This window comes from Narcine bancroftii, chromosome 7 (assembly GCF_036971445.1).
Source record: "Narcine bancroftii isolate sNarBan1 chromosome 7, sNarBan1.hap1, whole genome shotgun sequence".
Taxonomy (NCBI): Eukaryota; Metazoa; Chordata; class Chondrichthyes; order Torpediniformes; family Narcinidae; genus Narcine; species Narcine bancroftii.
In genome coordinates, this window is record NC_091475.1 from 11,726,641 (window position 1) to 11,739,476 (window position 12,836).

Genomic DNA, 12,836 nt, shown 5'->3' on the forward strand with positions numbered 1-12,836 from the left:
TGGTGCGGTTGTTGAAGTGGTATCAGCTGCTGGTGATGTTGAGGTGGTCTCAGCTGGTGCGGATGTTGAAGTGGTCTCACCTGGTGTGGATGTTGAGCTGGTCTCTGCTGGTGCGGATATTGACGTGGTCTCAGTTGGTGCGGTTGTTGAAGTGGTCTCAGCTGCTGGTGATGTTGAGGTGGTCTCAGCTGGTGCGGATATTGACGTGGTCTCAGTTGGTGCGGTTGTTGAAGTGGTCTCAGCTGCTGGTGATGTTGAGGTGGTCTCAGCTGGTGCGGATGTTGAAGTGGTCTCAGCTGGTGTGGATGTTGAGCCGGTCTCAGCTGGTGCCGATGTTGAAGTGGTCTCAGCTGGTGTGGATGTTGAGCCGGTCTCAGCTGGTGCCGATGTTGACGTGGTCTCAGCTGGTGTCGATGTTGACGTGGTCTCAGCTGGTGCCGATGTTGACGTGGTCTCAGCTGGTGCCGATGTTGACGTGGTCTCAGCTGGTGCCGATGTTGACGTGGTTTCAACTGGTCCAGTTATTGACGTGGTCTCAGCTGCTGGCGATGTTGAGGTGGTCTCAGCTGGTGCAGATGTTGACGTGGTGTCTGCAGCTGCGGATGTTGACGTAGTATCAGCTGGTGCCGATGCTGACGTGGTCTCAGCTGGTGCCGATGTTGACGTGGTCTCAGCTGGTGCCGATATTGACGTGGTTTCAACTGGTCCAGTTATTGACATGGTCACAGTTGGTGCGAATGTTGAGGTGGTCTCAGCTGGTGCGGATGTTGAATTGGTCTCAGGTGCTGGTGATGTTGATGTGGTCTCAGCTGGTGCGGATATTGACGTGGTCTCAGTTGGTGCGTTTGTTGAAGTGGTATCAGCTGCTGGTGATGTTGAGGTGGTCTCAGCTGGTGCGGATGTTGAAGTGGTCTCACCTGGTGTGGATGTTGAGCTGGTCTCAGCTGGTGCGGATATTGACGTGGTCTCAGTTGGTGCGGTTGTTGAAGTGGTCTCAGCTGCTGGTGATGTTGAGGTGGTCTCAGCTGGTGCGGATGTTGAAGTGGTCTCAGCTGGTGTGGATGTTGAGGTGGTCTCAGCTGGTGCGGATGTTGACGCGGTGTCTGCAGCTGCGGATGTTGACGTAGTGTCAGCTGGTGTCGATGTTGACGTGGTTTCAGCTGGTGCCGATGTTGAAGTGGTTTCAACTGGTCCAGTTATTGACGTGGTGTCAGCTGCTGGCGATGTTGAGGTGGTCTCAGCTGTTGCGGATGTGGAGGTGGTCTCAACTGCTGCGGATGTTGAGGTGGTCTCTGCAGGTGCGGATGTTGACGTAGTGTCAGCTGGTGCGGATGTTGAGGTGGTCTCTGCAGGTGCGGATGTTGACGTAGTGTCAGCTGGTGCGGATGTTGAGTTGGTCTCAGCTGGAGCCGATGTTGACATTGTCACAACTGTTGCCGATGATGACGTGGTCTCAACTGGTGCCGATGTTGACGTGGTTTCAACTGGTCCAGTTATTGACGTGGTCACAGTTGGTGCTGATGTTGTGGTGGTCTCAGCTGGTGCAGATGTTGAGGTGGTCTCAGCTGGTGCGGATGTTGAGGTGGTCTCAGCTGGTGCGGATGTTGAGGTGGTCTCAGCTGGTGCGGATGGTGAGGTGGTCTCAGCTGGTGCAGATGTTGAGGTGGTCTCAGCTGGTGCGGATGTTGACGTTGTCTCTGCAGGTGAGGATGTTGACGTGGAGTCTGCTGGTGCGGAAATTGACGTGGCCTCAGTTGGTGCGGTTGTTGATGTGGTCTCAGCTGCTGGTGTTGTTGAGGTGGTCTCAGCTGGTGCGGATGTTGACGTGGTGTCTGCAGCTGCGGATGTTGACGTAGTATCAGCTGGTGCCGATGTTGACGTGGTCTCAGCTGGTGCCGATATTGACGTGGTTCCAACTGGTCCAGTTATTGACGTGGTCACAGTTGGTGCGAATGTTGAGGTGGTCTCAGCTGGTGCGGATGTTGAAGTGGTCTCAGGTGCTGGTGATGTTGATGTGGTCTCAGCTGGTGCGGATATTGACGTGGTCTCAGTTGGTGCGGTTGTTGAAGTGGTATCAGCTGCTGGTGATGTTGAGGTGGTCTCAGCTGGTGCGGATGTTGAAGTGGTCTCACCTGGTGTGGATGTTGACCTGGTCTCAGCTGGTGCGGATATTGACGTGGTCTCAGTTGGTGCGGTTGTTGAAGTGGTCTCAGCTGGTGTCGATGTTGACGTGGTCTCAGCTGGTGCCGATGTTGACGTGGTCTCAGCTGGTGCCGATGTTGACGTGGTCTCAGCTGGTGCCGATGTTGACGTGGTTTCAACTGGTCCAGTTATTGACGTGGTCTCAGCTGCTGGCGATGTTGAGGTGGTCTCAGCTGGTCCGGATGTGGAGGTGGTCTCAGCTGCTGGTGATGTTGAGGTGGTTTCAGCTGGTGCGGATATTGACGTGGTCTCAGTTGGTGCGGTTGTTGAAGTGGTCTCAGCTGCTGGTGATGTTGAGGTGGTCTCAGCTGGTGCGGATGTTGAAGTGGTCTCAGCTGGTGTCGATGTTGACGTGGTCTCAGCTGGTGCCGATGTTGACGTGGTCTCAGCTGGTGCCGATGTTGACGTGGTCTCAGTTGGTGCGGTTGTTGAAGTGGTCTCAGCTGCTGGTGATGTTGAGTTGGTCTCAGCTGGTGCGGATGTTGAAGTGGTCTCAGCTGGTGTGGATGTTGAGCCGGTCTCAGCTGGTGCCGATGTTGACGTGGTCTCAGCTGGTGTCGATGTTGACGTGGTCTCAGCTGGTGCCGATGTTGACGTGGTCTCAGCTGGTGCCGATGTTGACGTGGTTTCAACTGGTCCAGTTATTGACGTGGTCTCAGTTGGTGCGGTTGTTGAAGTGGTATCAGCTGCTGGTGATGTTGAGGTGGTCTCAGCTGCTGCGGATGTTGAAGTGGTCTCACCTGGTGTGGATGTTGACCTGGTCTCAGCTGGTGCGGATATTGACGTGGTCTCAGTTGGTGCGGTTGTTGAAGTGGTCTCAGCTGCTGGTGATGTTGAGGTGGTCTCAGCTGGTGCGGATGTTGAAGTGGTCTCAGCTGGTGTGGATGTTGAGCCGGTCTCAGCTGGTGCCGATGTTGACGTGGTCTCAGCTGGTGTGGATGTTGACGTGGTCTCAGCTGGTGCCGATGTTGACGTGGTCTCAGCTGTTGCCGATGTTGACGTGGTCTCAGCTGGTGCCGATGTTGACGTGGTTTCAACTGGTCCAGTTATTGACGTGATCTCAGCTGCTGGCGATGTTGAGGTGTTCTCAGCTCGTCCGGATGTGGAGGTGGTCTCAGCTGCTGGTGATGTTGAGTTGGTTTCAGCTGGTGCGGATATTGACGTGGTCTCAGTTGGTGCGGTTGTTGAAGTGGTCTCAGCTGCTGGTGATGTTGAGGTGGTCTCAGCTGGTGCGGATGTTGAAGTGGTCTCAGCTGGTGTGGATGTTGAGCTGGTCTCAGCTGGTGCAGATGTTGAGGTGGTCTCAGCTGGTGCGGATATTGACGTGGTCTCAGTTGGTGCGGTTGTTGAAGTGGTCTCAGCTGTTGGTGATGTTGAGCTGGTCTCAGCTGGTGCGGATGTTGAAGTGGTCTCAGCTGGTGTGGATGTTGAGCTGGTCTCAGCTGGTGCCGATGTTGACGTGGTCTCAGCTGGTGCCGATGTTGACGTGGTCTCAGCTGGTGCCGATGTTGACGTGGTCTCAGCTGGTGCCGATGTTGACGTGGTTTCAACTGGTCCAGTTATTGACGTGGTCTCAGCTGCTGGCGATGTTGAGGTGGTCTCAGCTGGTCCGGATGTGGAGGTGGTCTCAGCTGGTGCGGATGTTGACGTGGTGTCTGCAGCTGCGGATGTTGACGTAGTATCAGCTGGTGCTGATGTTGACGTGGTCTCAGCTGGTGCCGATATTGACGTGGTTTCAACTGGTCCAGTTATTGACGTGGTCACAGTTGGTGCGAATGTTGAGGTGGTCTCAGCTGGTGCGGATGTTGAAGTGGTCTCAGGTGCTGGTGATGTTGATGTGGTCTCAGCTGGTGCGGATATTGACGTGGTTTCAGTTGGTGCGGTTGTTGAAGTGGTATCAGCTGCTGGTGATGTTGAGGTGGTCTCAGCTGGTGCGGATGTTGAAGTGGTCTCATCTGGTGTGGATGTTGAGCTGGTCTCAGCTGGTGCGGATATTGACGTGGTCTCAGTTGGTGCGGTTGTTGAAGTGGTCTCAGCTGCTGGTGATGTTGAGGTGGTCTCAGCTGGTGCGGATGTTGAAGTGGTCTCAGCTGGTGTGGATGTTGAGCCGGTCTCAGCTGGTGCCGATGTTGACGTGGCCTCAGCTGGTGCCGATGTTGACGTGGTCTCAGCTGGTGCCGATGTTGACGTGGTCTCAGCTGGTGCCGATGTTGACGTGGTTTCAACTGGTCCAGTTATTGACGTGGTCTCAGCTGCTGGCGATGTTGAGGTGGTCTCAGCTGGTCCGGATGTGGAGGTGGTCTCAGCTGCTGGTGATGTTGAGGTGGTTTCAGCTGGTGCGGATATTGACGTGGTCTCAGTTGGTGCGGTTGTTGAAGTGGTCTCAGCTGCTGGTGATGTTGAGGTGGTCTCAGCTGGTGCGGATGTTGAAGTGGTCTCAGCTGGTGCGGATGTTGAGCTGGTCTCAGCTGGTGCAGATGTTGAGGTGGTCTCAGCTGGTGCGGATATTGACGTGGTCTCAGTTGGTGCGGTTGTTGAAGTGGTCTCAGCTGCTGGTGATGTTGAGGTGGTCTCAGCTGATGCGGATGTTGAAGTGGTCTCAGCTGGTGTGGATGTTGAGCTGGTCTCAGCTGGTGCCGATGTTGACGTGGTCTCAGCTGGTGTCGATGTAGAAGTGGTCTCAGCTGGTGCCGATGTTGACGTGGTCTCAGCTGGTGCCGATGTTGACGTGGTTTCAACTGGTCCAGTTATTGACGTGGTCTCAGCTGCTGGCGATGTTGAGGTGGTCTCAGCTGGTGCGGATATTGACGTGGTCTCTGCAGGTGCAGATGTTGAGGTGGTCTCAGCTGGTGCGGATGTTGAGGTAGTCTCAGCTGGTGCTGATGTTGAGGTGGTCTCAGTTGGTGCTGATGTTGAAGTGGTCTCAGCTGCTGTGGATGTTGAGCTGGTCTCAGCTGGTGCAGATGTTGAGGTGGACTCAGCTGGTGCGGATGTTGAGGTGGTCTCAGCTGGTGCGGATGTTGACGCGGTGTCTGCAGCTGCGGATGTTGACGTAGTGTCAGCTGGTGTCGATGTTGACGTGGTTTCAGCTGGTGCCGATGTTGAAGTGGTCTTAGTTGGTGTGGATGTTGACGTGATCTCAGCTGGTGCCGATGTTGACGTGGTTTCAACTGGTCCAGTTATTGATGTGGTGTCAGCTGCTGGCGATGTTGAGGTGGTCTCAGCTGGTGCGGATGTGGAGGTGGTCTCAACTGCTGCGGATGTTGAGGTGTTCTCTGCAGGTGCGGATGTTGACGTAGTGTCAGCTGGTGCGGATGTTGAGCTGGTCTCTGCAGGTGCGGATGTTGACGTAGTGTCAGCTGGTGCGGATGTTGAGTTGGTCTCAGCTGGAGCCGATGTTGACATTGTCACAACTGTTGCCGATGATGACGTGGTCTCAGCTGGTGCCGATGTTGACGTGGTTTCAACTGGTCCAGTTATTGACGTGGTCACAGTTGGTGCTGATGTTGTGGTGGTCTCAGCTGGTGCAGATGTTGAGATGGTCTCAGCTGGTGCGGATGTTGACGTGGTATCAGCTGGTGCGGATGTTGAGGTGGTCTCAGCTGGTGCGGATGTTGAGGTGGTCTCAGCTGGTGCGGATGGTGAGGTGGTCTCAGCTGGTGCGGATGTTGAGGTGGTCTCAGCTGGTGAGGATGTTGACGTGGAGTCTGCTGGTGCGGAAATTGATGTGGTCTCAGTTGGTGCGGTTGTTGATGTGGTCTCAGCTGCTGGTGTTGTTGAGGTGGTCTCAGCTGGTGCGGATGTTGACGTGGTGTCTGCAGCTGCGGATGTTGACGTAGTATCAGCTGGTGCCGATGTTGACGTGGTCTCAGCTGGTGCCGATATTGACGTGGTTTCAACTGGTCCAGTTATTGACGTGGTCACAGTTGGTGCGAATGTTGAGGTGGTCTCAGGTGCTGGTGATGTTGATGTGGTCTCAGCTGGTGCGGATATTGACGTGGTCTCAGTTGGTGCGGTTGTTGAAGTGGTCTCAGCTGCTGGTGATGTTGAGGTGGTCTCAGCTGGTGCGGATGTTGAAGTGGTCTCAGCTGGTGTGGATGTTGAGCCGGTCTCAGCTGGTGCCGATGTTGACGTGGTCTCAGCTGGTGTCGATGTTGACGTGGTCTCAGCTGGTGCCGATGTTGACGTGGTCTCAGCTGGTGCCGATGTTGACGTGGTCTCAGCTGGTGCCGATGTTGACGTGGTCTCAGCTGGTGCCGATGTTGACGTGGTTTCAACTGGTCCAGTTATTGACGTGGTCTCAGCTGCTGGCGATGTTGAGGTGGTCTCAGCTGGTGCGGATGTGGAGGTGGTCTCAACTGCTGCGGATGTTGAGGTGGTCTCAGCTGGTGCGGATGTGGAGGTGGTCTCAACTGCTGCGGATGTTGAGGTGGTCTCTGCAGTTGCGGATGTTGACGTAGTGTCAGCTGGTGCGGATGTTGAGGTGGTCTCTGCAGGTGCGGATGTTGACGTAGTGTCAGCTGGTGCGGATGTTGAGTTGGTCTCAGCTGGAGCCGATGTTGACATTGTCACAACTGTTGCCGATGATGACGTGGTCTCAGCTGGTGCCGATGTTGACGTGGTTTCAACTGGTCCAGTTATTGACGTGGTCACAGTTGGTGCTGATGTTGTGGTGGTCTCAGCTGGTGCAGATGTTGAGGTGGTCTCAGCTGGTGCGGATGTTGACGTGGTCTCAGCTGGTGCGGATGTTGAGGTGGTCTCAGCTGGTGCGGATGGTGAGGTGGTCTCAGCTGCTGCGGATGTTGAGGTGGTCTCAGCTGGTGCGGATGTTGACGTGGTCTCTGCAGGTGAGGATGTTGACGTGGAGTCTGCTGGTGCGGAAAATGATGTGGTCTCAGTTGGTGTGGATGTTGACGTGGTCTCTGCAGGTGAGGATGTTGACGTGGAGTCTGCAGCTGCGGATGTTGACATAGTATCAGCTGGTGCCGATGTTGACGTGGTCTCAGCTGGTGCCGATAGTGACGTGGTTTCAACTGGTCCAGTTATTGACGTGGTCACAGTTGGTGCGAATGTTGAGGTGGTCTCAGGTGCTGGTGATGTTGATGTGGTCTCAGCTGGTGCGGATATTGACGTGGTCTCAGTTGGTGCGGTTGTTGAAGTGGTATCAGCTGCTGGTGATGTTGAGGTGGTCTCAGCTGGTGCGGATGTTGAAGTGGTCTCACCTGGTGTGGATGTTGAGCTGGTCTCAGCTGGTGCGGATATTGACGTGGTCTCAGTTGGTGCGGTTGTTGAAGTTGTCTCAGCTGCTGGTGATGTTGAGGTGGTCTCAGCTGGTGCGGATGTTGAAGTGGTCTCAGCTGGTGTGGATGTTGAGCCGGTCTCAGCTGGTGCCGATGTTGACGTGGTCTCAGCTGGTGTCGATGTTGACGTGGTCTCAGCTGGTGCCGATGTTGACGTGGTCTCAGCTGGTGCCGATGTTGACGTGGTCTCAGCTGGTGCGGATATTGACGTGGTCTCAGTTGGTGCGGTTGTTGAAGTGGTATCAGCTGCTGGTGATGTTGAGGTGGTCTCAGCTGGTGCGGATGTTGAAGTGGTCTCACCTGGTGTGGATGTTGAGCTGGTCTCTGCTGGTGCGGATATTGACGTGGTCTCAGTTGGTGCGGTTGTTGAAGTGGTCTCAGCTGCTGGTGATGTTGAGGTGGTCTCAGCTGGTGCGGATATTGACGTGGTCTCAGTTGGTGCGGTTGTTGAAGTGGTCTCAGCTGCTGGTGATGTTGAGGTGGTCTCAGCTGGTGCGGATGTTGAAGTGGTCTCAGCTGGTGTGGATGTTGAGCCGGTCTCAGCTGGTGCCGATGTTGAAGTGGTCTCAGCTGGTGTGGATGTTGAGCCGGTCTCAGCTGGTGCCGATGTTGACGTGGTCTCAGCTGGTGTCGATGTTGACGTGGTCTCAGCTGGTGCCGATGTTGACGTGGTCTCAGCTGGTGCCGATGTTGACGTGGTCTCAGCTGGTGCCGATGTTGACGTGGTTTCAACTGGTCCAGTTATTGACGTGGTCTCAGCTGCTGGCGATGTTGAGGTGGTCTCAGCTGGTGCAGATGTTGACGTGGTGTCTGCAGCTGCGGATGTTGACGTAGTATCAGCTGGTGCCGATGCTGACGTGGTCTCAGCTGGTGCCGATGTTGACGTGGTCTCAGCTGGTGCCGATATTGACGTGGTTTCAACTGGTCCAGTTATTGACATGGTCACAGTTGGTGCGAATGTTGAGGTGGTCTCAGCTGGTGCGGATGTTGAATTGGTCTCAGGTGCTGGTGATGTTGATGTGGTCTCAGCTGGTGCGGATATTGACGTGGTCTCAGTTGGTGCGTTTGTTGAAGTGGTATCAGCTGCTGGTGATGTTGAGGTGGTCTCAGCTGGTGCGGATGTTGAAGTGGTCTCACCTGGTGTGGATGTTGAGCTGGTCTCAGCTGGTGCGGATATTGACGTGGTCTCAGTTGGTGCGGTTGTTGAAGTGGTCTCAGCTGCTGGTGATGTTGAGGTGGTCTCAGCTGGTGCGGATGTTGAAGTGGTCTCAGCTGGTGTGGATGTTGAGGTGGTCTCAGCTGGTGCGGATGTTGACGCGGTGTCTGCAGCTGCGGATGTTGACGTAGTGTCAGCTGGTGTCGATGTTGACGTGGTTTCAGCTGGTGCCGATGTTGAAGTGGTTTCAACTGGTCCAGTTATTGACGTGGTGTCAGCTGCTGGCGATGTTGAGGTGGTCTCAGCTGTTGCGGATGTGGAGGTGGTCTCAACTGCTGCGGATGTTGAGGTGGTCTCTGCAGGTGCGGATGTTGACGTAGTGTCAGCTGGTGCGGATGTTGAGGTGGTCTCTGCAGGTGCGGATGTTGACGTAGTGTCAGCTGGTGCGGATGTTGAGTTGGTCTCAGCTGGAGCCGATGTTGACATTGTCACAACTGTTGCCGATGATGACGTGGTCTCAACTGGTGCCGATGTTGACGTGGTTTCAACTGGTCCAGTTATTGACGTGGTCACAGTTGGTGCTGATGTTGTGGTGGTCTCAGCTGGTGCAGATGTTGAGGTGGTCTCAGCTGGTGCGGATGTTGAGGTGGTCTCAGCTGGTGCGGATGTTGAGGTGGTCTCAGCTGGTGCGGATGGTGAGGTGGTCTCAGCTGGTGCAGATGTTGAGGTGGTCTCAGCTGGTGCGGATGTTGACGTTGTCTCTGCAGGTGAGGATGTTGACGTGGAGTCTGCTGGTGCGGAAATTGACGTGGCCTCAGTTGGTGCGGTTGTTGATGTGGTCTCAGCTGCTGGTGTTGTTGAGGTGGTCTCAGCTGGTGCGGATGTTGACGTGGTGTCTGCAGCTGCGGATGTTGACGTAGTATCAGCTGGTGCCGATGTTGACGTGGTCTCAGCTGGTGCCGATATTGACGTGGTTCCAACTGGTCCAGTTATTGACGTGGTCACAGTTGGTGCGAATGTTGAGGTGGTCTCAGCTGGTGCGGATGTTGAAGTGGTCTCAGGTGCTGGTGATGTTGATGTGGTCTCAGCTGGTGCGGATATTGACGTGGTCTCAGTTGGTGCGGTTGTTGAAGTGGTATCAGCTGCTGGTGATGTTGAGGTGGTCTCAGCTGGTGCGGATGTTGAAGTGGTCTCACCTGGTGTGGATGTTGACCTGGTCTCAGCTGGTGCGGATATTGACGTGGTCTCAGTTGGTGCGGTTGTTGAAGTGGTCTCAGCTGGTGTCGATGTTGACGTGGTCTCAGCTGGTGCCGATGTTGACGTGGTCTCAGCTGGTGCCGATGTTGACGTGGTCTCAGCTGGTGCCGATGTTGACGTGGTTTCAACTGGTCCAGTTATTGACGTGGTCTCAGCTGCTGGCGATGTTGAGGTGGTCTCAGCTGGTCCGGATGTGGAGGTGGTCTCAGCTGCTGGTGATGTTGAGGTGGTTTCAGCTGGTGCGGATATTGACGTGGTCTCAGTTGGTGCGGTTGTTGAAGTGGTCTCAGCTGCTGGTGATGTTGAGGTGGTCTCAGCTGGTGCGGATGTTGAAGTGGTCTCAGCTGGTGTCGATGTTGACGTGGTCTCAGCTGGTGCCGATGTTGACGTGGTCTCAGCTGGTGCCGATGTTGACGTGGTCTCAGTTGGTGCGGTTGTTGAAGTGGTCTCAGCTGCTGGTGATGTTGAGTTGGTCTCAGCTGGTGCGGATGTTGAAGTGGTCTCAGCTGGTGTGGATGTTGAGCCGGTCTCAGCTGGTGCCGATGTTGACGTGGTCTCAGCTGGTGTCGATGTTGACGTGGTCTCAGCTGGTGCCGATGTTGACGTGGTCTCAGCTGGTGCCGATGTTGACGTGGTTTCAACTGGTCCAGTTATTGACGTGGTCTCAGTTGGTGCGGTTGTTGAAGTGGTATCAGCTGCTGGTGATGTTGAGGTGGTCTCAGCTGCTGCGGATGTTGAAGTGGTCTCACCTGGTGTGGATGTTGACCTGGTCTCAGCTGGTGCGGATATTGACGTGGTCTCAGTTGGTGCGGTTGTTGAAGTGGTCTCAGCTGCTGGTGATGTTGAGGTGGTCTCAGCTGGTGCGGATGTTGAAGTGGTCTCAGCTGGTGTGGATGTTGAGCCGGTCTCAGCTGGTGCCGATGTTGACGTGGTCTCAGCTGGTGTGGATGTTGACGTGGTCTCAGCTGGTGCCGATGTTGACGTGGTCTCAGCTGTTGCCGATGTTGACGTGGTCTCAGCTGGTGCCGATGTTGACGTGGTTTCAACTGGTCCAGTTATTGACGTGATCTCAGCTGCTGGCGATGTTGAGGTGGTCTCAGCTCGTCCGGATGTGGAGGTGGTCTCAGCTGCTGGTGATGTTGAGTTGGTTTCAGCTGGTGCGGATATTGACGTGGTCTCAGTTGGTGCGGTTGTTGAAGTGGTCTCAGCTGCTGGTGATGTTGAGGTGGTCTCAGCTGGTGCGGATGTTGAAGTGGTCTCAGCTGGTGTGGATGTTGAGCTGGTCTCAGCTGGTGCAGATGTTGAGGTGGTCTCAGCTGGTGCGGATATTGACGTGGTCTCAGTTGGTGCGGTTGTTGAAGTGGTCTCAGCTGTTGGTGATGTTGAGCTGGTCTCAGCTGGTGCGGATGTTGAAGTGGTCTCAGCTGGTGTGGATGTTGAGCTGGTCTCAGCTGGTGCCGATGTTGACGTGGTCTCAGCTGGTGCCGATGTTGACGTGGTCTCAGCTGGTGCCGATGTTGACGTGGTCTCAGCTGGTGCCGATGTTGACGTGGTTTCAACTGGTCCAGTTATTGACGTGGTCTCAGCTGCTGGCGATGTTGAGGTGGTCTCAGCTGGTCCGGATGTGGAGGTGGTCTCAGCTGGTGCGGATGTTGACGTGGTGTCTGCAGCTGCGGATGTTGACGTAGTATCAGCTGGTGCTGATGTTGACGTGGTCTCAGCTGGTGCCGATATTGACGTGGTTTCAACTGGTCCAGTTATTGACGTGGTCACAGTTGGTGCGAATGTTGAGGTGGTCTCAGCTGGTGCGGATGTTGAAGTGGTCTCAGGTGCTGGTGATGTTGATGTGGTCTCAGCTGGTGCGGATATTGACGTGGTTTCAGTTGGTGCGGTTGTTGAAGTGGTATCAGCTGCTGGTGATGTTGAGGTGGTCTCAGCTGGTGCGGATGTTGAAGTGGTCTCATCTGGTGTGGATGTTGAGCTGGTCTCAGCTGGTGCGGATATTGACGTGGTCTCAGTTGGTGCGGTTGTTGAAGTGGTCTCAGCTGCTGGTGATGTTGAGGTGGTCTCAGCTGGTGCGGATGTTGAAGTGGTCTCAGCTGGTGTGGATGTTGAGCCGGTCTCAGCTGGTGCCGATGTTGACGTGGCCTCAGCTGGTGCCGATGTTGACGTGGTCTCAGCTGGTGCCGATGTTGACGTGGTCTCAGCTGGTGCCGATGTTGACGTGGTTTCAACTGGTCCAGTTATTGACGTGGTCTCAGCTGCTGGCGATGTTGAGGTGGTCTCAGCTGGTCCGGATGTGGAGGTGGTCTCAGCTGCTGGTGATGTTGAGGTGGTTTCAGCTGGTGCGGATATTGACGTGGTCTCAGTTGGTGCGGTTGTTGAAGTGGTCTCAGCTGCTGGTGATGTTGAGGTGGTCTCAGCTGGTGCGGATGTTGAAGTGGTCTCAGCTGGTGCGGATGTTGAGCTGGTCTCAGCTGGTGCAGATGTTGAGGTGGTCTCAGCTGGTGCGGATATTGACGTGGTCTCAGTTGGTGCGGTTGTTGAAGTGGTCTCAGCTGCTGGTGATGTTGAGGTGGTCTCAGCTGATGCGGATGTTGAAGTGGTCTCAGCTGGTGTGGATGTTGAGCTGGTCTCAGCTGGTGCCGATGTTGACGTGGTCTCAGCTGGTGTCGATGTAGAAGTGGTCTCAGCTGGTGCCGATGTTGACGTGGTCTCAGCTGGTGCCGATGTTGACGTGGTTTCAACTGGTCCAGTTATTGACGTGGTCTCAGCTGCTGGCGATGTTGAGGTGGTCTCAGCTGGTGCGGATATTGACGTGGTCTCTGCAGGTGCAGATGTTGAGGTGGTCTCAGCTGGTGCGGATGTTGAGGTAGTCTCAGCTGGTGCTGATGTTGAGGTGGTCTCAGTTGGTGCTGATG

At 55.1% G+C, this 12,836-nt stretch overlaps 1 protein-coding gene across 1 annotated transcript; it reads right to left on the minus strand.

Moving 5' to 3' along the window:
* Positions 1-2,155: 2,155 nt before the first annotated feature.
* On the minus strand, positions 2,156-6,210 carry LOC138739954 (paternally-expressed gene 3 protein-like; the record flags this gene model as incomplete). Its single annotated transcript, XM_069892419.1, has 6 exons — positions 2,156-2,159; positions 2,312-2,472; positions 2,734-3,698; positions 4,067-4,373; positions 4,840-5,718; positions 6,055-6,210. Coding segments are annotated over 6 exons (2,472 nt in total), but the record flags the coding sequence as incomplete, so codon positions are not given.
* Between the last annotated feature and the right edge of the window lie 6,626 nt (positions 6,211-12,836).